Here is a 27,424-nt window from a genome sequence, read left to right on the forward strand (position 1 = left end):
ATGCCAGTGGCAGCAAAGAAAAGAATGAGCCTTAAAAACGAGTCTAAAAAATGTGCAGAGCGTTTCTGGACATTCTTTCCTCATTTTGTATTGTGCGGCACTCTGGTTGCCTATGCAGCGCTTGGTGCGCTCATTTTCCAGTACATTGAAGGAGGGAGCCCTTCCACCACTGAGAAGCAGTACCGACAGTTTCTGGGTGAGATTGTCTACATCGTCCAGAACGACACCAGTAAGTTGGCATAAATAATCCATTTTAACAGTCTTGTTAATTGTGTTTGGAATAATTTGACAAGATAGAATTTATTGCCAGTCAAATATGTGATCATTTGATCGATGCTTATTTAAGATTCATTTATAAAGTAACTTTTAATTAATCAGCTATTTACGGATGGCTCACCTTTATCGATTTGAGTTTCGCTCAAATTTTTTCACTTTAATTTCAGGTAACAGCTCCTGCACACATGAATGTGTAGTGAACGATGTGGAAGCAAAGATGAAGGAGTTTAACTCTTTATGGTTCCAGAGACCCAGCAGGTGGAGTTTTTTTGGCTCCATGTTCTTCTGTTGCACTGTATTCACAACAGTTGGTAAGTCAGTATATGATCAAATCTGCAGACTCCAAATATCAGTAAAAAGCCAAAGAATTACAAATAAATCCAATCTATCTATTTATATATGTATAGCACGGCTCAACGACCAACAGTACCATATCATTCATTATCAACACAAGTCACTGTAACTTGGGCCACATTTGGTCCAACTATCCTAAAGATATTAACCACATTCTTTATTTTCACTGTTTTATTATTTGGTTTTATTAGATTTTTTTTTAAACCTGTAATATGCTTGACTGTATGACATAAATAATTTCTGACTTAAATCATATGAAGTCATGAGCACCAGAGAATTTGAAGAACTTGTTCAGAAAATTTTAGTAAAATTTGATAAATTTGATAAATCAAATGATTGGTTGACACAAATTTATTTGTGTCCAAATGATCAAAATAAAGTTTGCTGGACAAAGAATAGGAAAATTTGGCAGTGAGAAAATTTTGCAACAATTTTTAACACTCAAAGAGCCAGAAAAGAAAACACCGGGGGCTGCAAATACTTTTTGACATTTAAAATTAAGATATTGTTTTTTACCTTTATGCTTTGTGTGTTGCTTACGAAATCCATGAAATGCTACAGAGAAAATTTTATTTTATTTATGTAATGAACGCATTTTGAACATTTGGTACTGAAGCCAAGAACAGCCATGGATTTTTTTTTTTTATATAAAATACACTTCAATTGGATACTTTTTTGGATAGCATAAAGGATGAAAGAGCCCCATGTGGCTCCGGAGCCGCGGGTTGCCGACCCCTGGTCTAGATGGAGAATGACAGTAGAATTACAAAAAATGGAAAAGAGACTGATTGGCTGGATGAGCAGAGAAACAGTAAGACCATGTGACCAAAGCAGTGATGTCATAATTAAAGCTGCAGTCGGCAGGTTTTCAAAATTGCGAGTCTAAAGTCGGAAAATTCGAACTGATACAACTTTCAGGTCCCTCCCCCAACCTCTAACAAGCTCCGAATCGCCCCCCAAACCCCTCCCCCTCTGTGGACGAGGTTGTGCAGGTGAGTTCACACCAGTGTGAGCGCACACAAGCTGGGGCAGACTCACGCTCAGCAGCGTGTGCACAAGCTGTGATTGACAGGTAGGATTCCTCCACCCTAACTTGATTGGTTAAAAACAGCCGGGAGCGCTCGGTTTTTGCAAGCATGATTACAGGCTTCAGAGGGAGCTACAGATTTCGTTATTTTTCCTAAACAGCCTATTTAATATTCTGCTTCCAGAATCCCATGACAGTTCAAGCTAATATGACTAAAATAAAGTTGCCAACCGCAGCTTTAACATGGACTGTAATCTGTGTGCAATGGAAACTTGCTGTCATGCTGTCAAACAATATAACCGGATGAAAGCATGTACAAAATGAAAAGTACTGGTCCATACACAGAACCCAGCTGAAGCTCAAAAATGTGCCTCTGGTGCGCAGATACTTTTCTTTTTTTAAATGAAGAAACTTGAATCTATCTGATTAAGAAAATAGATTGACCAAATCCAAATGAAAGTGTTAAGGGAAAAACACCCTTTGAATACACTTTAAGTAAAGCACATTGAGTTGCCTGTGGTATGAAATGCGCTATATAAATAAAGATTGATTGATTGATTGATTGATTGATTGATTGAATACTTTGGTTGAGATTAGGGGTGGGCAATTTTGCTATGAAATGATATTACGATATTTTTCTAAAATATCTCGATAACTTCACAAACGATTTGGCCGCACAATAAGTTACAGCATTGGTTGTGTCCTTCCACCATTTGCTTGACTTGTCATAAAGTGTACAGCTAAATAGAGCCTCTGCCATTCCGTGCTGTACTAGTTTGGTTTGGTTTTTTGCTTGCAGTCCCCGACTCTTTGAAGTCTCTCGAATCTGCATACACTCTTCATAGAGCAGAGGATGTTTGTGTTTTAGGTGGCTTAACAAATTCAACATGTTTCCACCCTTACCGGACACAACCTACTTGCATGTCTTGCAAAAGATAGTGGTCTGATCCACGTCTTTGTTTCTAAAGTCAAAATACCACACAGATGTCATTCCTTTTCTTGGAATGAAGTCCAATGGTATTGTGAATGATACGGCACACCCCTAGTTGGGATAGGGTCTTAAATATCAGTTGATGGTTTAGATTAAGTGACTGTTGCTTTCAGGTCAGGGAGTTTGATGACACAAACCAGTCTAAACATGAATCTGTTAGGGTTTGTTTATTTTCAGCCTTTGGATTCGTTTTCCTCGTCTCGTCTGTATTTTGTTTCCCAGTTTATAATCTCAGTATTTTATATTTATTGGTTTAAATTACGGTTTATTATCCGTTTGTATTAGTCTATTCCAGTGATACTCATTATTTTTTTCACAAGAGCCACATTGGCAGAGCAAAATCAAGGTTAGAGCCACTTTTACAACAACATACTGAGTCCCCTTTTGCAAATATGCATTTCTACATATAAAACATCCCACAAAAAAATAAACAACACAGCCAATACATTTTCAATTAAGACCATATTTACCTTAATACTGGGATGAGCGGAAGCTGGCATGCATGTTCTTGACTTTCTTCATGTTGTATTTGTAGTTTGTTGTTGTAATCATAGTGAGACATTCAAGATGAGCATGGTTTTTGTGCTGGTTTTTGCCCTTTTTTAATTAAAAACCGATCCATTGTGCCTGCATCTCGCGCTGGCTAAAGGAGCTAGCGTGCTCTGCGGTCATGTGTGAAGGTGGTTTAAGCGGGCTGCGTTGCCAGGTTTAACAGTGCCCCCTTTAGGAAACGCCTTAATTAATACTTAATACTGGCCTGGCTGACGCGTCCACATCTCGATGAGATGGTGGTCTGGGAACTAGGTGTGCATTTTCTCGTATTTGAGGCGTGGTTTACGAATGCCTAGAGCCGTTTTATGGGGCGCTACGAATGTCTTCCAGGCTGCCTTTGCAGTGTGAATGAAATCGCGCGCAAAGCAGCATGGGAATTCCCAGGCTAACTTAATACTACAAAAACACAAACTTAATAAAAATACTTAATACTGTGCAGTATTCGCTGTATGTTATTTGAAAAAAATTTATTGTTATTGTTACCATATTGTTATAAGCTACTATGCGAGCCACCAATTAAAGCTTGAGGAGCCGCGCAATGAGCATCTCTGCTCTATTCTAATAGTTTAGTTTATGGTTTTCCAGCTTTGCCGCTTTTTTTTTTAAATAAAATAAACCACCAGTCGAATTTCCTTAAGCCTCTGGTTTGATTTCCACATTTGGATCCTCTTCTTTCCACCACTAAACTGTAACATAACCAGTTTGTACAGATGCTTCTGAAGCTGCTGTACTTGATGACACATTAGTAATAGTGAGAAAGATTGCTGAATTTACATACAGATGCACTCCCTGATCTTCCTGACTTCTGTGGGGTTGTATGAAGCACTTATGAGTGCTGAATGTCTTACCCGCAGTATAATGCGATCAGAATACTCTTAGTTTGAGTATGATGGACAATGAAGAGATGAGTTGAACTATTGAGCAGGATCCAACCGTGGGCAGCAGGAGTGACAATGACTTGGTGAGATGAAAAATCCCAGAATCTAAACAGAGTTGGATTAGTCAGAATCCCGCATCGGACGGCCCTATGCTACATGTTGTTCCCCCTCTCTCTGCCCCTTGCTTTCTGTCTCTCTCCACTGTCCTATCCAATAAAGGCATAAAAAGCCCCAAAAATACTTTAAAGAAATAAAGCCAATTGAATGATCTTGTCTGTTGGCATTTTTTAATGATAAGTTTAGAATAAGTTAATTGTCATTAGTAAACAAATCGATTAAATGTTTATTAACTGATAAGGCAGAAGATAAGGGATTTAAGTTCTTATAGATTTGCTGTTGTACCTAGTTGAGTCCTCAGTTCCTTTATGGCATTTTTAAGTTTCTGCATGTGCAAGGCATGTATGACATACATTTCATCATCTGCAGCAGTCAGTGATCATCCACCAGCTCCCTTCATAGCTGACCATATCCAGTCTAAATATTTGTATCCTTTGTATATGTGAATAACCAAGTGCAGTGTTACGCATGTGTCTGGATGAATCTCCATTCAGAAGAATAATATACCAGACCAAGAAGATAAGGGGCAGACCATCAGGGACATTTGTTTTGAGTAAAGGAGTGTTGTCCACACATGTACGATGTACTGTAGGCTGATTGTGTGATCATTCAGGGGAAGCTTCTGCACAGCTTAACCAAATGTAGTATACCTGTGTATCTGTAGAGTCCAAAAGGGCTTGACTGACACAGAAACCATGTACCCAACTTTACTCTTTAATAGCCAAATAGGGTTACATTAAAACAAGCAGCTCCTTCCCTGTGTCTATATCAATTATGTTGACAGTACAGTTTAGCTCGCTATCAGAGGCTCATATGAATGATAAACCACAATTTTCCAATGCTAGCACAGACTGGGAGCTGAGATGCTGCAGATGTTTTGCAGCAGTAAAACCGTTGCAAGCCTCCAGTAAGACTAAAGTGATTAAATATATAGTGAGATTTCCTGGACTGATAAAACTGGTGCAGCAATATTTGTGGTTGTCAGTTCTATGAAATAATTGACACAAGAGTTGATTGATTTTACAAAATCTGTAAAAAAATAAAAATAAGACAACAAAATAAATCTGAAAATATTAAGAATTCTTAGAAATTTTCTCAATTCATATTTGTTCATTCAATTATAGATATATAATTGTTCATTTCGATAGCATTAGCTGTACTGGTCATTTTAAAATGTATATACAATTTTAAATGATACAATATGCAGTATAACTTGCTTCAGCTATACCACTTCTATTGATTTTCAGTATGTTGTTCATAGGCTGTTACACTTGAGATAGTATCAGCAATATCCCCCTCTAATTCTGCACCATTAGGAAGCGAGTAATCTGATTTGTCCAACAAAGCTAGTTGAGTAGAGAGGGATTTGCTGATAATGGAGGTTACAAATTGTTTTAGGAATGGAATGACACATGCGGACAAAAGACAGTAGAGCCATAGTGCCCAAAATCAAGTCTCATACACAGAATTCATATAGAAGTCATGTTTTGTAAAGCCTGGTGTATAGAACCACCAGTGCTAATTAACAGTGTTGTATAGTAAGTGAGTTTAAAATTTTTTGACAACTTTCACTTTTACTTCACTATATTTCCGAACTTAATTGCATACTTTTACTCCGATACATTTTCATTGTTCGGTTTAGTTACTCGTTACAAAAAAAGAGAGAGAGAGAGAGAGAGAGAAAAAAAACGCAACAGTGTTTTGACCCCATGAATGTTATGCCTGCCCAAAGACGTGGAAATCCTATCTTACAGAAACTCCCCTTTTTTAGGTTTTACGGTAGTTTTACAAAAAAGGTCTTCCTCTTCAGATGCCAGATAAGCTGCAGTTCCCTCCCAACTCTTTTTTTCTTTTGTATAATGAGCGGTTGTGTGTGCACCTCCTATAGCTTGTGAAGTACAGTAATCGTAACAGCTTTTTTTCTTGGTGATGTTGGCTGCATTTTCTGTACTGAGTTATTTTATTTATTTTTTAGAAAGGTTTACAAAAGGGGTTTCAAACTGGACTCCCTCTTCAGATGCCAGATAAGCTTCAGTTTTCTCCTATTTTTTTCTTTAAATTTTGTTTATAATGATGGCAATAACAGTAGCAGCCTCTTTTGTTTAATTTTTTTCTTAATGGTGTAATGTACGCCTCATTTTTTTACTTGAAGAAGAAGAACTTAAAGGTTCACAAAGTTTGTGTTTTCTGTCTAAACCTGGTCTAAATTTTGCCTGCACTTGGTTGTGTGTAGATTTTAAGTGTATTTGACCTTCAAAGTTTACCAAAATATAAAAAATGTCATTCAAACTGCATTTGTACTTATGAGGAACATTAGACCCCAGATGCTATCATGGGGGTCACTCAGATCCTGCCAACATCTCCTCTCTGACGAGGGCATGCCAGCAAGCACAATATAAGTCAGATGAACAAGGTGAACTTGGGCACACACACAATCCCATTTCATGGGTAAGGTTTGATAAACATGGTATCCACATAACCACATTACATCAGCCTGAGCATAAGTTCCAGAGAAATCAGCAGCAGTGTGGTCAAGGACACATGACAGATACATTATCATTATTATCGAATAAATTTGACTTTGACTTTGACATTGATTATTTATTGAAATGGCCTATGACGTACATATATGACGTGTATATGGATGATTCACAGTGAGACCAGTCTCACAATGATATGAGATTATACCTACTTTTACAGGAACACCTAAGGAATGAATGCCTTTTCCTGCATAACATTTTGGAAATTTAACATTTGCTGGAACAGGCATTGGACCCCTAATTGGCAAGGATTCATCCAGTGTTTTCCTAGCTTTAAACTTTGTTGACTTTCTTCCATGTATGGAACATGGAAAACCTCCAAAGGAAGGCTATCAGGATTACGCGGGTTGTCAAGGTTGAACAGTACTGAGTAACAGACGCTGAGACCAATATACAAAGAGGTGATTTTATTTATAGTGCTGGAGAAGTTGGTTCTGGATCTGGGGAGAGATCGGAGCGGGTGAGTCCTAGTTGAGGTTAGATGCAATCTGCAGATATGATAGAGCTTACTTTTCCAGGTAGCAGGTGTGCACGGGGAGATGAGGGTTGGATCCGGGATAGAATAAGCGAGAGGGGAATCGGGGTGGACTGAGGCAGACCAGTGGCAACAGTAGGAGTCAGGTGCGTAACGGAGCCGAGCAGCACACAGATTCTCAGAGGAACAGCGGTAATCCAGGACGGAACACGAGAACAGGATCAACTAGAACTCAGAAATTTACCAGGGTTAAATTTCTCAAGTTAGCAGAACTAACAGAGCGGCCGAGACAGGTACCTTGAATACTCCAGCGAAGATCAATCTGTCAGTGCCGTCTTAAAGGGGAACTCCGGGGCATTTGAAGCGCATTTCCATTGCTAGAGGTTGTCAAATACTGACAGTAGGACACAGACTGGTGCAAATCGGCGCTCCCTGTGCGGCGATTGCGCTGTTTGCGCAGCCTGTCATGCTAACCAAATACGTGGTGGCCAAGGGGCAAATAATAAACCTTCCACGTAAAACAACAACTTGCACACTGCAGAAACGTCGCACCACTTTATAAACCATCCGACAATAAAGTCACAAGCCTTACCATCAAAACCATATGCATGGTTCTCACATTACTGGCATGGGGACGTTACAAAACAACTTTATAAACAGCATGTCACTTACCTCTTGTCGGTAGGCGCGCGCATGTGAAAGCCCAAAACAGTCAATGGACGATACTCCCAAATACAAAGCACTTATCTTCTCTAGAAAAACTGCGTTCAAGTATTTAAAACATTACAACAATACATGCCCAGTAATACTGTTGTAATGTTTTAAATACTTGAACGCAGTTTTTCTAGAGAAGATAATTGTTTTGGATATGGGAGTATCGTCCATTGACTGTTTTGGGCTTTCACATGCGCGCGCATACCAACAACCGGTAAGTGACATGCTGTTTATAAAGTTGTTTTGTAACGTCCCCATGCCAGTAATGTGAGAACCATGCATATGGTTTTGATGGTAAGGCTTGTGACTTTATTGTCGGATGGTTTATAAAGTGGTGTGACGTTTCTGCAGTGTGCAAGTGTACGGTGTACCAAAGTGCTTTACAGCAGGTAATAAATAAAAAGAAGAATAAGTAAAAACAATTAAAGAACAGTGAAAGCAATATAATACAACAAAATCAAATAAGATCGAATAAGATAAAAGTGTCATCATACTACTGGGTATTAATGCCATCCTAAATAAGTAGGTTTTTAGCCTAGATGTGAAGAGGCCCAGGTCAGAAATAAGACGCAGCTGGACGGGGGGCTTATTCCAGAGCCTGGGGGCAGCTTTGGGAAAAGGCTCGCTCACCCCAGGGTTTGTGTTCTGACCTGGGCACTTCCAGCAGAAACTGATCTGTTGACCTCAGAGCTCTACCAGGACCGTTAAAAGCTCAGATAAATACGATGGGGCGAGGCCGTTAAGAGCTTTAAAAACAAACATTAAAAGTTTCAAATCAATTCTATAAAGGACAGGAAGCCAATGGAGGGAGTTAAGAACAGAATATTAGCCAGATACTGTCTTGAAACTAAGATTTTAGCTTTAGTTTTCATGCTTGTCTGACTGGTAAAAGGTTTAGATAGTGGCTATGGAATCCGTATTAATAAAGTGTAACTGATCTACATGCCCCACCATCGCATAGAAAAACTAGTTCCTTCTCTTCTGTAGTGAGAATGACACATCATTTTTCAGTTAGGCTCAAAATAGACTACTACACTTCAGTTCAAGCATCTGTTCTGTTTTTTTTTCAAAACAACTTCAGTATGTGCGGATGACCGTATGTCATGTAGTCTGTTGTGGGTTCCTGGCCCCCCCCGTCCTTCTCCTCCCGTCCTTCTCCCTCCCTCCTCTGGTCTACAGACAGTCACGGCCCCTGTGACAGTTTTACCCACAGATGTAACAACCAGAGTGTTCTCCCCACTCCCAGCCTCCGCATCCACCGCCAGATCCAGCCCTCTAGTCATGGTTTCCAAAGTGAATCCCTCAGCAAAAGACAGAATATGAGGAACACAAATACGTCTCATCACAGTCCTCATTTAGCAAGACTTCCACAACATATGAGCCTGATTTTTTACCAAGCTTATTATGTTTATCTTGCGGCATTCTCTCTGCATTTATAATATATTGCGTAAGCTTTGATCAGTTGCCAGTTTGCTGTTTACTGTCTAATCAGATTGTCTAGTGATACGAAGGTAGAGCCAAATAGGGCCAAGCGATTGTGAGGTCTGACTTTTTCCTGGAGAACGATTTTGTGATGCAAATGTATTACTCTTTTGAACGCATATTGTTTTGAGAAGCAAAACGCTTTATTTTTTAAACCCCAGCCAACTAGCCGGACTACCTTCATCAACACCAAAACGAGGCTGGAACTCTGCTCACAGGACGCAGCAGGGGGTAAGAAGATGTTCAGAAATGATGTTGCTGATATGGGATGTCACACAGCTTCATGTCAGAAGAGGCGAACTATCCCTTTAACACCCGGGGAAAAAAAGATTATATATCTGATCTGACATGGTGATTCCTTTTAGCGAGTCGCTCATTTCTACAAGAACCCCGGATGCTTCGTCATACGGACATTGAGGTGGTGGTGAGGAAGGCAGCACAGAGGCGGTGTCACGGCGAGAACTAGGCTGACTCACAAATTGGACCCAAGACAAGACGCTTACACAGAGGGATTTGAGTAAAAGACGAGGTTTAGTTAAAGGGAGATGCAGCGGTGAGTAGATCCAGGGGAACGGGTGACTGAGAGGAGAGGAATATGGTTAGAGTGAATCAGAGAGAGTAATTTGTCCAAGTGTAGAGTAGGGTTTGTCCTTACTGAATCCAGGTGGGTTTCCAGAGTGGAGGGGGAGGATGCTGGCTGTGGTGTAGAAGGTACTGAGTCAATGGTGGGGTGAGCAGGCAGGTGTCTCGGAATCCACAGTGGAGAGCCACATCCTTTAGCTTGTAAATCCAGAGTACAACGAGCAATGGAGGAATAGATACTAGGAACATAGGAGGACATGGTAAAGACACTTGGAAAGAACCACAGAAGTCAGCCAGATCACCACTGATGTAGTGAGACAATCTGCAGATTTTTTAGAAGGCGTCTTGACGAGGGCAGATGAGGAACAAGTAGGACAGCAGGAGCCAACCAGACTCATGCCCTGGGCTGACTGGAAAATCTGCTCAACCTAAGACCCAGAAGCTGCTAAGAGTTTCTATCACAGAGCCATCACCCTCGTGAACACACAGCGGCAACCCCCCTCAACATGCTACCTGTCGACCCACAGAGAAACCACCCCGTCCCACCCCGACAGTGTTCGTGTTCATGTTTGACTTCCCATTTAAACTCACAGTCAGTGGGGTGCATGTGTGATGTTTTAGCAGTCAGGTTTGGAATGGATTTCCCTACGAAGTTGACCATTCCCATGATGCGTAGAATGTTCTGTATTGCATTTATTTTTTCTAGGTCAGGCTTGGCACCTTGTGCAGACAGCTTACCTCCAAGGAAGAGGATTTCTTGAACTCCAAACTCACATTTACTCTTATTAAGTTTCGTCTTGATGAGGGCAGACGAGGAACAAGTGTGAGAGCAGGAGCCAACCAGACTCCGCACCAGGCTTCCTGGAAATCTGTTCAGCCCAGCTGAATCTGTTCACACCACAGCCAAGCATGATCATGACACCTGTGACCTTATTTTCTTGTTCTGGCTTCTGTTTTGGTTAATTTTCACAATGCCAAAAAAGAAAGCGTCACTAAGATCAGGATCCAACATTACGTTGACAGATTTTCCTTTCTTCCCCTCTTTTCTTTTGGAGAAGCGTCTGCTCTGTTTCTCTTATAATTCTTTCTCTGACCTTTTGTCCTTTTTGCCTGTCAGGAAACTATCAAAGGGTTTGTGTAGCTGCTACATCGGTGTCTGAAACATATCTTTTGTACGTCCCGTTTTTTGGGGACAGTGAGCATCAAATTTACTAAGCACCGCATCCATCTTTTCATTATCTTCCCCACTGTCAAACACATTGAATACTCTGATGGCGTATATAACATTTTTAAATGAAAATAAATACCCAAATGTTGGATGATGGAATCCTCAGAGTTGGTGGGGGTTGAATAAAGCAGCATTGCCAGCAGAATCTAAACATCCGGTGATTCTTTCTTTTTCTCTAATTAATGTGCTTTATTTTGCAGATTCATCAGGAAGATGGTCCATTTAGAGCTATTATGACGTGTAGAATAGGTCTGTCTCAAAGTTGTAGATCCAGAAATAGCTCCTTTTTGTAGAGGACTGTAATTGTGATATTATGCACAATTAGGGGCCGGAGTGTAGGAGCTATTTGTTGTTTTTGTTTTTTGGTTCTAGTTGTAAATTCATTTAGTTAATTATGAGTAACTTTATTTGATTAATTGCAGTGCTTTATTTAGATTGGGTTTTTTGCTAATATTCTTTGTTAGTTATTTGTTTTGAATATTTTTGGAAATTGGGTCACACTGGGCACCTGAGGCTATTTGTGTAGGTAGGCACCTGGAGTACCAGCATGCACCTGGGTGGGTCAATGTTTTATTTTACCAGGGAAAAGGAGAGAGCAGCAGGCACGGTTTTCTTTGTTCTTTTGTTTGTTTTATTATTTTGAAATAAATCATCAGAAAATGCAAAAATTCAGCTTGGACATTCATCTTCTTTTGCCTGCATTAAACCACATCCCCCATGGTGCATCGGTGGCCTTTTGATACAATAGCTATTCACGTCGGCATTAATGACACTCGGTTACGCCAATAAAATTAATGTTGCATCGGTGTGTAATTTTGCCAAAACAATGTCGGACTCTGTAGTTTTCTCTGGACCCCTGCCACATCTGACCAGTGATGACATGTTTAGTCGCATGTCGTCCTTCAATCGCTGGTTGTCTAGATCAGTGGTTCTCAAATGGGGGTACGCGTACCCCTTGGGGTACTTGGAGGCACTCCAGGGGGTACTTGAGATTTTGAAAAATATATTTAAAAAATAGCATCAATTCAAAAGTCATTATAAATATCAATTAATATAAGTTCATGTATGTTCAGGTATGTTTACAAACACAGCTGGCAGCGGGGCAGGTACCCAAATGCGGCATTCTACTGCACTCACTAGAACAATGCAGTCATCAGTGCTGACAGTCTGTAAGTTTGACATGTCAGTCTTATTTTGATCCTTAAAGAACATTAGATACATAAATTCATTTTTGTGAACATTTTCTGTGCACAAATATAATGATTGTATGTGTTTATTTGTAAACAATCGAGTTTATAAATTCAGTTTTAAACATAGACCTAAAAGAGGACACTTTAAGTTGATTATATTTTGTGCACAAATCTTTATTTATAACTAAGCTATTATTATTATTATTTTTAAAGATCTTAAGCTATTTTTATATATTTTCATTTGCAAACAGTTGAGGAGAATGCAGTTTATTTGCAGTTGCAATGTTTAATAAAACAGACAGTGTTGACACAGTGTTCTACGTCTTTTTTTCAACAAAAAATGCTTTGCGCTGGTTAGGGGGTACTTGGCTGAAAAAATATTTTACAAGTGGTACATCACTGAAAAAAGGTTGAGAATCCCTGGTCTAGATGGTGTCCAGCAAACAACGTGGGCTACATAGATAATTGGCAATCTTTCTGGAGAAAACCTGGTCTGATGAGGAGAGACGGCATCCATCCCACTTTGGAAGGAGCAGCTCTCTTTTCTAGAAATATGGATAAATTTATTTGCCACCCTAAAACATGACAACCCAGGGCTCAGACCAGGATGCAGAGTTGTAGTCTTACACACTTCTCTGCAGCTTCCCACCTGCTGCTACCCACCCAATCAATTAACACAAAAGGAGCAAATCCTCTTGTGCAAAAAGAAATTATTAAAACAAAAACTTTAACTGAACAAAAACATCAAACTATTAAATGTGGTTTGCTGAATATCAGATCTCTCCTTTCGAAGTCTCTGTTAGTGAATGAGTTGATTTGTGATCATCATATTGATATATTTTGTCTTACAGAAACCTGGCTGCAGCAGGAGGATCATGTTAGCATTAATGAATCAACTCCCTCTGACTGTTTAAATGTTCACGTTCCTCGAACCACAGGCAGAGGAGGAGGAGTGGCAGCTATTTTCAGATCAGGGTTACTAATCAGTCCCAGACCCAAGATTAGTTTGAGCTCTTTTGAATCTCTGATTCTCAGTTTTTCCCACGCAAAGTGGAAATCCCAGAAACCTCTTGTGTTTGTTGTTGTGTATCGTCCACCTGGCCCTTATTCTGAGTTTCTGTCTGAATTCTCAGAGTTTTTATCCCAGTTAGTGCTGAGTACAGATAAAGTCATTGTAGTGGGTGACTTTAATATTCATGTAGATGTTGAAAATGACAGCCTGAATATGAACTTTAATTCTATATTAGACTCTATTGGATTTTCTCAGAGTGTTCACAGACCGACTCACTGCCTTAATCACACCCTTGATCTTGTGCTGACTTATGGCATTGAGAGTGAACAGTTAACAGTGTTCCCTCATAACCCTGTCTTATCTGACCATTTTCTGATAACCTTTGAGTTTACATTGCTTGACTATACAGTTTCTGAGAAGAAATTTACGTATAGAAGGTGTCTATCAGAGGATGCTGTAACCAGATTTAAAGAATTAATTCCATCATCCTTTTCTTCACTGCCATGTGCAGATATGACAGAGGACGACTACCTAAACTTTACTCCAGCAACACTTGACTCTCTTGTTGACAGCACTATAGTTTCAATGCGTACAGCACTGGACAATGTTGCCCCTCTGAAAAGGAAGGTAATCAGTCAGAAGAGGTTGGCTCCTTGGTATAATTCACAGCTGCGTGCTTTAAAGCAGACTGCAAGAAAGCTGGAGAGACAGTGGCGTTCCTCTAATTTAGAAGAGCCTCAATTAGTCTGGAAAGATAGTTTAATAACGTATAAGAAAGCCCTTCGTAAAGCTAGAACTGCTTACTATTCATCATTGATAGAAGAGAATAAGAACAATCCCAGGTTTCTTTTCAGCACTGTAGCCAGGCTGACAAAGAGTCCGAGCTCTGTTGAGCCAGTTATTCCTTTAACTCTCAGCAGTGATGATTTCATGAGCTTCTTTATCAATAAAATTGTTTCTATCAGAAAGAAGATTGATGGAGTCCTTCCCACTATTATCAGTGATGTATCATCAAGTACAGCAGCTTTAGAAGTATCTTTAGAACCTGATTTGTAGACGGCTTCTGCCCAGTTGATCTCTCTGAACTAACGACAGCAATAGTCTCTTCTAAACCATCAACTTGTGTTTTAGACCCAATCCCAACCAGACTGTTCAAGGAGGTTTTCCCATTAATTGACACTTCCATATTGGATTTGATCAATCTGTCTTTGTTGACAGGATATGTACCTCAGACTTTTAAGGTTGCTGTAATTAAACCTTTACTTAAAAAACCTACTCTTGATTCAGAAGTGTTGGCTCATTATAGACCTATATCCAATCTCCCTTTTATGTCTAAAGTTCTTGAAAAAATAGTTGCAGCTCAGCTTTGTGATCATTTCCACAGAAATAATCTGTTTGAAGAGTTTCAGTCAGGATTCAGAGTGCATCATAGCACAGAAACAGCACTGCTGAAAGTTACCAATGATCTCCTCTTAGCCTCTGATAGCGGACTTGTGTCTGTGCTTGTCCTGTTGGATCTCAGTGCTGCATTTGATACGGTCGATCACAGTATCTTATTACACAGACTTGAACATGTTATTGGGATTAAAGGAACTGCATTAGGCTGGTTTAAATCATATTTATCTGATAGATTTCAGTTTGTTCTTGTAAATGAAGAATCTTCCTCACACACCAGAGTAAGTCATGGAGTTACTCAGGGTTCTGTGCTTGGACCGATTCTTTTCACTTTATACATGCTTCCATTAGGTAACATTATTAGACAGCATGGCATAAATTTCCATTGCTATGCTGATGATACTCAGCTGTACTTATCTATAAAACCAGATGAACCCAATAGGTTGGTCAGACTACAAGCATGTCTTAAAGACATAAAGACCTGGATGACTCAGAACTGTCTGCTTCTAAATTCAGACAAAACGGAAGTCGTTATCTTTGGACCTGAGCGTTTCAGGGAGAAATTGTCTAGCTATATAGTTACTCTAGATGGTATTTTTTTTACTTCTCGTACCCACAGTGAGGAACCTTGGAGTTATTTTTTACTCTATTTTTGACTCGCATATAAAACAGGTTTTTTAGGACTGCCTTCTTTCACCTTCGTAATATTGATAAAATCAGGAACATCCTGTCTCAGAGTGATGCAGAAAAACTGCTCCATGCATTTGTTACTTCAGGATTGGACTACTGTAATTCTTTATTATTGGGCTGTCCCACATATTCTCTGAAAAGCCTTCAGTTGATCCAAAATTCTGCAGCCAGAGTTCTGATGAGAACTAGCAGGAGAGATCATATTTCTCCAGCTTTAGCTTCTCTTCATTGGCTCCCTGTTAAATTCAGAATAGAATTTAAGATTCTTCTCCTTACATATAAAGCTCTTAATGACCGAGCTCCATCATATCTTAAAGATCTCACTGTAAGATATTTTCCTAACAGAGCACTTCGTTCCCAAACTGCAGGTTTACTTTTGGTTCCCAGAGTTTCTAAAAGTAGAATGGGAGGCAGAGCCTTCAGTTATCAGGCCCCTCTCTTGTGGAATAAGCTGCCAGTAAATGTCCGGGAAGCAGACACCCTTTCCACTTTTAAGACCAGGCTTAAAACTTTCCTTTCTGATAAAGCTTATAGTTAGCGATGAAACATCCCATAGTTAAGCTGCTATAGGCCTAGACTGCTGGGGGGCCTCATCTGTCACACCTTTCCTCACTTTACTCTCTTTTTCCCCCCTTTTAATTTCTCAAATTATGTTATGTACATGTGACATTATTGTGCTCATTAACTGTGTTTCCCTGTTCCAACAGGTATCCTTTGAATGGTGTTACAGTGTTTGTTGTCCCCTCTTTTCTGTCCTCTCAAACCCCAGCTGGTCGAGGCGGATGGCCACCCTTCCTGAGTCTGGTTCTGCCAGAGGTTTCTTCCTGTTAAAAGGGAGTCGTTTCTCTCCACAGTCGCCTCAGGCACGCTCAGGACGGGAGATTGGACTGAAGACAAGTTTCAGTGCAATCTGTTGGTTTCCTTAGCTAGGAAATTGTTTTTGAATTGGCTCTATATGAATGAATTGGATTATTTTGAAAATAATTATGATTACAATGAATTGAATTCCAATTGGCTTGAATTGGACTATGTTATTTAAGTGCCTTGAGATGACATTTGTTGTAATTTGGCGCTATATAAATAAAACTGAATTGAATTGAACCAAATTTTATGTTCTGCTGTATGGATCAACATTGTCATATTAATATGGAATCAGCAAACTTACATATGTAATATAAAAGCTTTAACTTTTCCTAATGAAATCATAGTCATTACAAGCTCCTATAGCCTCATACAACCTCATACCTCATGTGTGTCTTTTCATTTCTGATTTTGTGAGTGCACTAGCACCACAGTTGTTCATTTCACGATCATGACTCTTTTAGATGTTGAGATCAAAATGAAGATTAAAGTGTTTAAAGCAAGGTGTGGTCATTTCAGAGCATTGCATTACTTACCGAGAAGTATACCAACAAGCTAAGCTCCAAAAAAATATTACGGCTGCCTTTTGTCTAAGTGCAGCCTCTAGGTCTCATCAGATGGCTGTAATGACCAGATCAGAAAACCCGATAATTCAACCAGACACAAATTTAGTGGTAAAAGGTTTATTGGATCAAAGGTGCTGGTAGGAGTTGAAGGTAGTTGGAGTCCAGATAATCCTCCAATAAGGATGTGGATCCGTGATGGTCAGAGTCCACTCCAGGGTATGGAGAACAGGGCCAGAGATGACAGTCAGGGGTAATCCAAGGTTGGTATGATCCTGAGGATCCAGGGAGGTCTTCTGGAAGCAGAGGGTTATAATCCACAAAGCTGATTCAGGTAAAGGTCGGAACAGGAAATCAGGAATACAAAGTAGAGAGGTGAGGCTAGACATCTGCTGGCTGTGAGGCTTGCAATAATCTGGCAGGGATCTCTGGCAGGAAGGAGTTGATATAGGCGGAGTGCAGAGTGGGAGAGAGCAAACGTTAATCAGGCACAGGTGAATATCATTGAGGCAATTAGTGTCAGAGCAAGAAGCAGGCCAGGAACTAAAGATTCCAGGCTGCAACATTACAGTACCCCCTCCTCAACGTCCGGCACCCGACGGACCACCAGGTTTATCCGGATGGAGGCGATGGAATTCCCTGATGACCGTCTTATCAATAATGTGTCTAGCAGGAACCCAGGTGCGCTCCTCAGGTCCATATCCCTCCCAGTCAACCAAGTACTGGGTGCCACGCCCCCAACGTCTTGACCGAAGAATGCGATTGATGGTGTAGACCGGCCCCCCATCAAGGATTCGGGTGGGAGGAGGGGGCCTGGAGGGGGGCGAGAGGCAGGAGGAAGCATATGGTTTGATGCAGGACACGTGGAATGTGGGATGAATGCGTAGAGTGCGAGGAAGCTGTAGACGAACTGCCACTGGGTTAACCACCTTAGAGATAGGAAAGGGTCCGATAAAACGAGGAGCCAATTTTCTACTCTCCACCCTTAGAGGTAGTTTCTCGGAAGAGAGCCAAACCTTCTGCCCAACAGTGTACTGAGGTGCGGGGATGCGGCGTCGGTCAGCACCTCTGCAGAAAACACTGACCGCTTTAAGAAGGACTCTTCTGGCTCTTCTCCAGGTCCGCTGGCAGCGGAGAGCAGCGGCGTGGGCAGATGGGACCCTGGCTTCCTTCTCCTGGATGGAAAATACGGGTGGCTGGAATCCATAAACTGTGTAGAAAGGAGACAGGCCAGTGGAGCAGGATGGAAGAGAGTTTAGAGCATGTTCAACCAAAGGTAAATTCTGTGACCAACTGGTAGGATCCTTTTCACAAAGCATCCTAAGCTTCACCTCAACCTCCTGGTTAGCACGTTCCGACTGACAGTCAGTTTGGGGATGAAAGCCAGATGAGAGGCTCACCTTGACCCCCAACAGACCACAGAACTCCTTCCAAAACTGAGACACAAATTGAGGACCCCGGTCAGAAACAATGTCGGAAGGTAGTCCATGCAAACGGAAAACTTCTCGGACCAAGACTCCACCAAGCTCCTTGGCCGAGGGGAGTTTTTTGAGGGGAACCAGGTGAGTCATCTTGGAAAACCGGTCCACAATAGTGAGAATAATGGTATGGCTATTAGACGCAGGCAGTCCAGTTATGAAGTCCATGGCTATGTGAGACCAAGGTCGGTGTGGAATGGGCAAAGGCCTGAGATGTCCGGCTGGCGGTCTGCGGGAAGACTTAGACTGAGAGCAGGTATGACAGGCAGCAACAAAGTCCTTAGTGTCAGAATATAACGTTGGCCACCAAAAGCGTCCCCGGATGACAGACAGGGTTTTACTTAGGCCAGGATGACAAAACAGACGAGAGTTATGACAGAAACAGAGTACCTTAGTTCGGAGATGATTAGGGACAAACAGGCGATCTGGTGGGCAAGTGACTGGGACCGGGTGCAGTCGATGAGAGCTCTTGATAGACTCCTCCAACCCCACCCGAGAGACTGCCAGTCGAACGGAATCGGGTAAAATAAATCCTCCACTCTCACTAGCTTGTTCCTTAGCTGATGGCTCCAGTATTCTGGACAGAGCGTCGGGTTTGATGTTCTTCGTGCCAGGTCTGTAAGAAAGAGTGAAATTGAAACGGCTAAAAAATAATGCCCACCTGGCCTGGCGAGGGTTGAGTCGCTTAGCAGAATTGATGTACTCGAGATTCTTGTGATCGGTCCAAACTAAAAATGGTGTCTCAGCTCCCTCCAGCCAATGGCACCATTCCTCCAAAGCCAGTTTGACCGCCAGCAGTTCTCGATCTCCGACATCATAATTTTGTTCTGATGAAGATAGACTTCTGGAGAAAAAGGCACAAGGGTGAACTTTATCATCATTACTGCGTTGACTTAGAACAGCCCCTACACCCACACTGGAAGCATCCACTTCAACAATGAATTGCCTAGCGGCATCTGGGCTACGGAGAACAGGCGCAGAGGTGAACAGATCCTTCAACTTGGTGAAGGCAACATCTGCCCGTTCGTTCCACAGGAATCTGGTCTTAGATGAGGTTAGGGCATGTAGAGGGGCTGCAACTTGACTGAAATTGCGAATGAAACGCCTGTAAAAGTTGGCGAACCCCAAAAACCTCTGTAGTTGCTTCCGGGTTTGTGGAATGGGCCAGTCCTTAACTGCAGACAGTTTACAGGGATCCATAGTAATTCTGTTAGGAGAAATGACAAAACCAAGGAAGGAAGTAGTGGACTGATGAAATTCACACTTCTCCGCTTTGATGAACAGGTTGTTTTGGAGAAGGCGAAGCATGACAGATCTAACATGTTGTCTATGAGTCTCTAGGTCCTTAGAAAAAATCAATATGTCATCTAGATAGACAAAGACATACTGTCCAACCACATCTCTGAGGACATCATTGACCAAAGCCTGAAAGATCGCTGGAGCATTCGTAAGGCCAAAAGGCATCACCAAATATTCATAGTGACCAGTTGGGGTATTGAAGGCAGTTTTCCATTCATCCCCCTCCCTTATCCTCACCAAGTGGTATGCATTTCTCAGATCTAATTTGGTAAACATCTCAGCTCCTTGAATGAGATCAAAGGCGGTGTTCATGAGTGGGAGAGGGTATCTGTTTTTCACTGTTATGTCATTTAGTCCCCTATAGTCAATGCAGGGACGCAAGGAACCGTCTTTCTTGCCAACAAAGAAAAAGCTGGCTCCTGTAGGGGAAGATGAGGGGCGAATAATGCCAGCCTTGAGACCATCACTGATGTACTTTTGCATAGCAGTTCTCTCATTAGCTGACAACGGGTATATGCGGTTCTTAGGAGGAGAGGTCCCAGGAAGAAGATCTATGCCACAATCATACGGTCGATGAGGTGGTAACGAGGTGGCCTTATGTTTGTTGAATACCTCCCTCAGATCATGGTATTCGATGGGGACCTTAGAAATGTCTGGGTATTTCTCTTCGATTTCTGACAAACAGGTGGGAATGGGAGCATTGCGCAAACAGGACAGCAAACAATTCTGACACCAGCCCCTGATTTCTCCTTTGACCCAATCAACATGGGGGTTGTGCTGCTTAAGCCAGGATGCCCCCAAGATAACTGGCAAGTCGGGCGACTTGATTAACATAAACTTGATTATTTCATGGTGATTACCTCCCATAGTCATATGAATGGGTTCAGTCTCATGGGTAACCTGATGAACTACATGACCATCTATGTCTAGTACCTTCTGAGTCTTTTGAGTTGGAGAGTTTTGTATCCCTAAAGACTTGGCGAGGTCCAAGTCAAGAAACTCAGCATCTGCTCCAGAATCAATAAAAACAGGGAAACTATGAACACGGCCATTTATCTTAAATTCAGCAGGAATAGAAAGGAGTGGGAGGGTCTTGGCGAGAGAATGACTCAGTAGGAACCTCCCACCACCTACTGAGTTTGTCCTTTTAAAGAACAGCGGTTAATGGTATGCTCATTGGAACCGCAGTAGAAGCATAACTTCAGTCTCCTGCGACGTTCCATCTCCTGTGGTGAAAGTTTGGTACGCCCAATCTGCATGGGTTCTTCTGTTTCCTGTGTAGGCATGGTAACCAAGTTGTGTACCTCAGGAGATGCAGAGGAGGAAAGAAATAGTTCCCCAGAAGGAAGGCCTCTGAAGGTGCCAGTCTCTCTTCTCCGTTCCTGCAGCCTTAGATCCATCCTAGTAGCCAGGTCCTCCAGGTCCTTCAGCGTCTCCGGGGTACTATGAGTAGTGAGCTGGTCCTTGATCTGCTCAGACAGCCCTCGGTAAAACACATCGATTAGTGCATCTTCATTCCACTTACTTTCTGCTGCCAGAGTGTGAAAATCAATAATATAATCAGTGACTCTTCATCTGCCCTGTTTAATCGAAAACAGACCTCTGGCAGCTTCTCGGTCAGGTAATACTGGGCTAAAAACTCCTGCCAGTTCTTTAACAAAGTTCTTATAAGAATAACAAATCCCTGAGTCTCTTTGCCATTCAGCCGTTTCCCATAACTTAGCGCGGTCAGAAAGCAAGGAAATAACATACGCTACCTTGGATCTCTCGGTAGGGAAGGAAGACGGCTGCAGCTCAAAATGGATCTCACACTGTGTTAGGAAGGCTCTGCACTGTGAGGGTTCGCCTTTGAAAACTTCAGGTGGTGTGAGACGAGGTTCATGAAGTGGTGATGATCTGTACTGCACAGCTGGTTGCATGGAAGGTGCAGGTGGAGCTGGAGGAGGGTTAGTAGGGAGAGGAGGACTACGCAACAAAACCATCATGTCAGAAACAGTCTTCTTTAATTTGGAAATGGATCGCTCAACTCCAGTGCACCACTCTTGTGCTGGTGACGGGTTCATCATGGCCAGATTATACTGTAATGACCAGATCAGAAAACCCGATAATTCAACCAGACACAAGTTTAGTGGTAAAAGGTTTATTGGATCAAAGGTGCTGGTAGGAGTTGAAGGTAGTTGGAGTCCAGATAATCCTCCAATAAGGATGTGGATCCGTGATGGTCAGAGTCCGCTCCAGGGTATGGAGAACAGGGCCAGAGATGACAGTCAGGGGTAATCCAAGGTTGGTATGATCCTGAGGATCCAGGGAGGTCTTCTGGAAGCAGAGGGTTATAATCCACAAAGCTGATTCAGGTAAAGGTCGGAACAGGAAATCAGGAATACAAAGTAGAGAGGTGAGGCTAGACATCTGCTGGCTGTGAGGCTTGCGATAATCTGGCAGGGATCTCTGGCAGGAAGGAGTTGATATAGGCGGAGTGCAGAGTGGGAGAGAGCAAACGTTAATCAGGCACAGGTGAATATCATTGAGGCAATTAGTGTCAGAGCAAGAAGCAGGCCAGGAACTAAAGATTCCAGGCTGCAACATTACAATGGCAGCTGTTTTTTAAGGTTGCAGTATTTGAAGACTAGCAGGCCTGTACTCTCTGCATGTTAGGCTTTATGGGCCAGTGCACTGTTAGCAGTTTATCTTTGGAAACTCTTGTTGGAACAGTTTTGGAAGGCTCATGAATTACAAATGCTGGGACTGAGAGAAATAAAACCTCACAGCATTTTTGCACCTTTTGTTGTCAGCCTTGTCGGAGCATCTTTTAGAAACAATAAAAACTAGCCCATGAATCATCCTGCTGGTATGACATCCTCAATGTCTACAAACTGTGTTAATCTCCACATCTGTGATTCACATAACTACTTTCCTCTTGATGTATTTAAATGTATATGAACCCACTGGGGTTCCGCAAGGTTCAGTCTTGGGTCCTCTTCTTTTCTCCCTCTACACATCATCTCTTGGTTCTGTCATCCACTCCCATAACATTTCCTACCACTGGTATGCAGACGACACCCAGCTGATTCTGTCTTTTCCCCCTTCTGACACCCAAGTGGAGGCACGCATCTCAGGGTGGATGTCGATGCACCACCTCAAGCTCAACCTGGAGAAGACTGAGCTGGTGTTTCTCCCGGGGAAGGCCTGCCCATACTGAGACCTGGCCATCACCATGGATGACTCCGTGGTGACATCAACTCGGACCGCGAGGAATCTGGGTGTGACCCTGGATGACCAACTGTCGTTCTCGGCAAACATCGCGTCAGTGACCCGTTCCTGCCGATTCCTCCTCTACAACATCCGGAGGATTCGCCCCTTCCTCACGACAAGGCAGCACAGGTGCTCATCCAGGCTCTTGTCATCTCCCACCTGGACTACTGCAACTCCCTCCTTGCTGGCACCCCGGCTTCTGCCATCAGACTTCTGGAGCTTGTTCAGAAAGCTGCTGCTCGTCTGGTGTTCAACCTCCCCAAGTTCTCCCACATGACTCCCCTTCTCCGCTCTCTACACTGGCTCCCTGTAGTTGCTCGCATCCAGTTTAAGACTCTGGTGCTGGCCTACAGGGCAGTGGAAGGAACAGCTCCTTCATACCTCCAGGCTGTGGTCCAGCCCTACACCCCCGCACGACCGCTTCGCTCTGCGGCCTCAAGGCGCCTGGCTGCCCCGTCACTCAGCGGTCCCTGCGCACGATCGACACGGTCACGGCTTTTCTCTGTTCTGGCACCCCGATGGTGGAACGATCTCCCGACTGATGTCAGAACAGCTGAGTCGCTGCCCATCTTTGGCCGCAGGCTGAAAGCCCACCTCTTCAGGAAACACTACCCAGATCCGCCCTCTTAGGACAACTGTTTCGTCCCAGCTTCCTACGCACTTATCTGTTTTCTAAATTGTCGGTTTTTTCCCCATTTGTCTAGGTACCTAACTTATTGCACTTACTCTAGCACTAAATATGCTCTTAGCTGTTTGGTTTTGGAAGGAAATGCACTTATGATTTCTTGTGACCTGAAGTTCTTTTGCCTACCGAGGTTGAACATACTGATTGTAAGTCGCTTTGGATAAAAGCGTCTGCAAAATTACCGTAATGTAATGTAATGTAATGATTGTTTTTCCATTAGATAAACCAAGAGTTCAGTGATCATATTTATATTAACTATTCTCATTGGGCACATATATTTACTTTGTAGTTACTTATTTGTGATTGATTTATACATTTTATCTAGTCACATCCTGCTGAACAGCATCACCACATAAAATATACATTATTACATTTGTTAGTTTCCAATACATGATAAGTGGTAAAAGGATGTTCCTTAATGGCTAATGGTTTAGAAGCAACAAGAAGCCCACAACTCTCACAAGACAAGGCACTTTGAGAGGAGAATGCCTTTTACATCACCACAAAAAGCTTCTTCGCGATTTAGAGGCACCTTGTCTTTGATGCCATCCTGTTAGTTGGGAAAATCGATCATGTCTCTGTTGTCAATATAAAGTTTTTAGACCGTGATATGTTCACTGCTCTCTTTCAGATTTCTAAAAGTGAAATTGATTTAGATTTCGAAAAGTCGAACTGGAATTCAGAATTTTACATTGTTGTACCCTAATTGAAACTACAGCATTTCTTAAATTGTTGTAGTCTTTGTGTATGTTTATAAACTTATATTTACTTTTAGGATTTAGGTACGCAAATATTCTCATTTTACTTTAAGAGGAAGTTCTGTTTTTTTAAACCTGGACCTTATTTCTGGCATAAAATATGTTCATCTACTCACCGATAACAGTTTGGTGAAAATCAGTGTCCTTCGGACGCTATTTCGATCACTTGAGATCCGCGTATATCCATATAACGGGAGATAACAGGGCATAGACAATACAGCCTCTAAATAAGGCATTATCTGTCTTTATTTCACCAATACTTTAAGATGAATGAACGCTATTGCACTGTTAGCTCAAAGCTCTAGTTATATGGATACACGGATCTTGAGTGAGCTAAATATCTTCCAAAGGACGCCGACTTTCACCAAACTGTTATCGGTGAGTCGATGAACGTATTTTATACCAGAAATAAGGTCCAGGTTTAAAAAAACAAAAAACAAACTTCCCCCTCAAGTTGACTAAAATTCGATAGATTCGTCCAGGTTTTTCAGTTAGATATCATCACACATACCAAATGAAGTGCTGAAAAGCTGAAACGGGGAAGTCTGATTGTTAAAGAAACATTAACTAATTGATCATTAATAATTCATTTCACAGTCAGGCAGGCATGAATTTTATGGTGATGGAACATAATGTCTTAAAATTACTTATACTGGAATATACTGGAAAAAATGCAAATTCAAAGTCAGTTAGCAGTTCAGTATTGATGGGCACATGTATTCTATTGCTCAACTGAACTGTAGTGACTCACAAAAATCTGCTTTGAGTGAAAAGAGATACTGTGGTGAAGTGGCACAAACACAATCCAACCGTGTCATCTTTGTAACCAAATAACAATAGGACATGCTTTAAGACATTTGGACATTACTAAGTCATGCTCATTTCAAGTAATTCTTTGAAAATTATGTTTCCTTCATATTAATATCTCTAACATTTCCTTTGCTCACGGTAAATTGTATAAGCAGACAGATTCACCTACCCCTTGTCCTCTGACTCCAAAATACCAAGAGAACAAAATGTCAAAAACCCAAGGCTCCAAAATGATTGTCCATAATGTGTGGGTGGTATTACATTAACTTTGCATTCACTTTGTATTTGGCTTAAAATGTGATGATATTGAATAATTTAAAATGTGATCATTGATCTTAACTATTTCTCTACCCCCTAGTGACCCAAAATATTACATATTTAAGTTTCAGCAATCAACAATTCACAGGGATCATATATATAGCATTAGTAAATTCATATTTAAAACCATAATTTATGCACAAGCTTGAATTACCAATAACAGTAAAGACATGAAAGTCCCTCTTAATTTGTACTTGTTCGACAGCGGTGTATGGGAATTTGATGTACCATGGGTGATAAACTGATGAGAGTTTTGATGACCAAGGACTGGGACACACCCGATGTGTCTCCAATCTCCCTCTGAAAGGTTTCCGTGGCCAAAAATCCAAGGGTGATGCAGACCTGGACGTGTGGTGGAAGTTGTGGCTCTAGCAAGCTGCATTTTTGCAGCAGCACAGTCCTTGGCAATCTAAATCACGATGTCACCCATTCGTCTGTCTCCGCAGAGTATCTACACGGTCTCGGAACACACGCTCTCTTTAAAGTAGCAAGTCAGCCGCTGGTTACACTTCCTTATATTTATTTATGATTGCTTCAAAGTAATTAAATATACAATCCATTAGTCAAGCAAACTTGATTCAAATAACAGCAGACTATTTTATGAAACTCCTGCGACAGGTCTGGACCACTCGTAAATTCTGTTAGTACCTGAAAGAAAACTTAAAATACGACAAAATTGGTGAATGCGAAAAAATTCTCTTAAATCACTCATACGCATGATTTAAAAACAAATCTGTTTGTACGAATGGTTGTTGCATGAGGGCCAAGTCTACAGGTGGACAGTATCTATTCTACTGAAGAATTTTAGCTGAGCCTTATTCACTGAGTTAAAATATCTATTTTCCCTGTTGTTGCAGGATATGGGGAGATCTATCCAGTTACCTTGCCTGGTAAGGTAGCATGTGTCTTATACGCTATGATGGGTATTCCTCTCATGCTTCTGGTAATCCTTGATGTGGGAGACTTTCTTGCTTTGGTGATGTCCAGAGCCTATATTCGCATCCACAAAGTTCTTTGCTCCCACACCTGGTCACCATGGAAAACTCGGGAGAAGACACTTGACTCAGACCATCGGGCCCTCATGGATGGTACCCTTGTTTTCAATCATGATGTAGTAACCTGTGAACCCCTCGACATCCGGCAGGTACTGCACAGCCAGGCAAGTGTACGGCATAATTCCATCCAACTTGAAAACAACAAAGCCATTTTTGAAAAGATTGTGTCAAGGGATAACTTACTGCAGAAGGGCCCACTACTCAGAGCCCTCTCCTGCCCAGAGCTGGACCAGCAGCTACCACCACCTACAGAATATGTCAAAGGGGACTGCAAAGGCATAGGGGATGAAATGGATACGCTGGATGTACCCTTTATACTAATTCTTTTTGTCGTATTTGCATACATTTGCTTTGGTGGTTTGATTTTGCCATTGTGGGAAACCGAATTTGAGGGCTTTGACTCCTACTATTTCTGCTTCATCACACTCACTGCCATTGGCTTTGGTGACATTGTACCCAAACATCCCAAGTACTTCATGCTTACCTCACTTTTCATCATTGGTGGTATGGCTATCATGTCCATGGCCTTTAAGCTGAGCCAAAAGCGAATTGTATGTTGTTATCGCAAGTGCATCAAGTTCATCGGCAGGGGTAAGGTGGAGACTTTCCAAAATGAAGAAAATAACTAAGTCATTACAAGATTATTTTTATCATTTACAAGACCTGTACAAGCTTGTACTACTGAATCAGGGCACCATTGATGCTTGTTGAAGCTTTATCAGTTTGTTCATTGTGCTGCTTATTGTATGTGAAAAATAAAAAGCGTGCATGTGTATATGTCATGTACAAAAGGAATACTATGATGATATCAAAATCCTGCATATTGACAGTACAATTCCAAA

The 27,424-nt window shown here is 41.7% G+C and overlaps 1 protein-coding gene across 1 annotated transcript; it reads left to right on the plus strand.

Moving 5' to 3' along the window:
- On the plus strand, positions 1-27,424 carry kcnk18 (potassium channel, subfamily K, member 18). Its single transcript, XM_075485939.1, has 3 exons — positions 1-229; positions 444-587; positions 26,385-27,424. The coding sequence occupies exons 1-3, from the start codon at positions 1-3 to the stop codon at positions 27,209-27,211; spliced, it is 1,200 nt and encodes a 399-aa protein (XP_075342054.1). The 3' UTR covers positions 27,212-27,424.

The sequence above is a fragment of the Odontesthes bonariensis genome, chromosome 2 (assembly GCF_027942865.1).
Source record: "Odontesthes bonariensis isolate fOdoBon6 chromosome 2, fOdoBon6.hap1, whole genome shotgun sequence".
NCBI classification, from domain to species: Eukaryota; Metazoa; Chordata; class Actinopteri; order Atheriniformes; family Atherinopsidae; genus Odontesthes; species Odontesthes bonariensis.

Coding starts and splice junctions, on each gene's coding strand:
- kcnk18 (XM_075485939.1), top strand. CDS start 1: ATGCCAGTGGCAGCAAAGAAAAGAATGAGCCTTAAAAACGAGTCTAAA. Junction 230..443: donor CATCGTCCAGAACGACACCA/GTAAGTTGGCAT, acceptor CTTTAATTTCAG/GTAACAGCTCCTGCACACAT. Junction 588..26,384: donor CACTGTATTCACAACAGTTG/GTAAGTCAGTAT, acceptor CTGTTGTTGCAG/GATATGGGGAGATCTATCCA.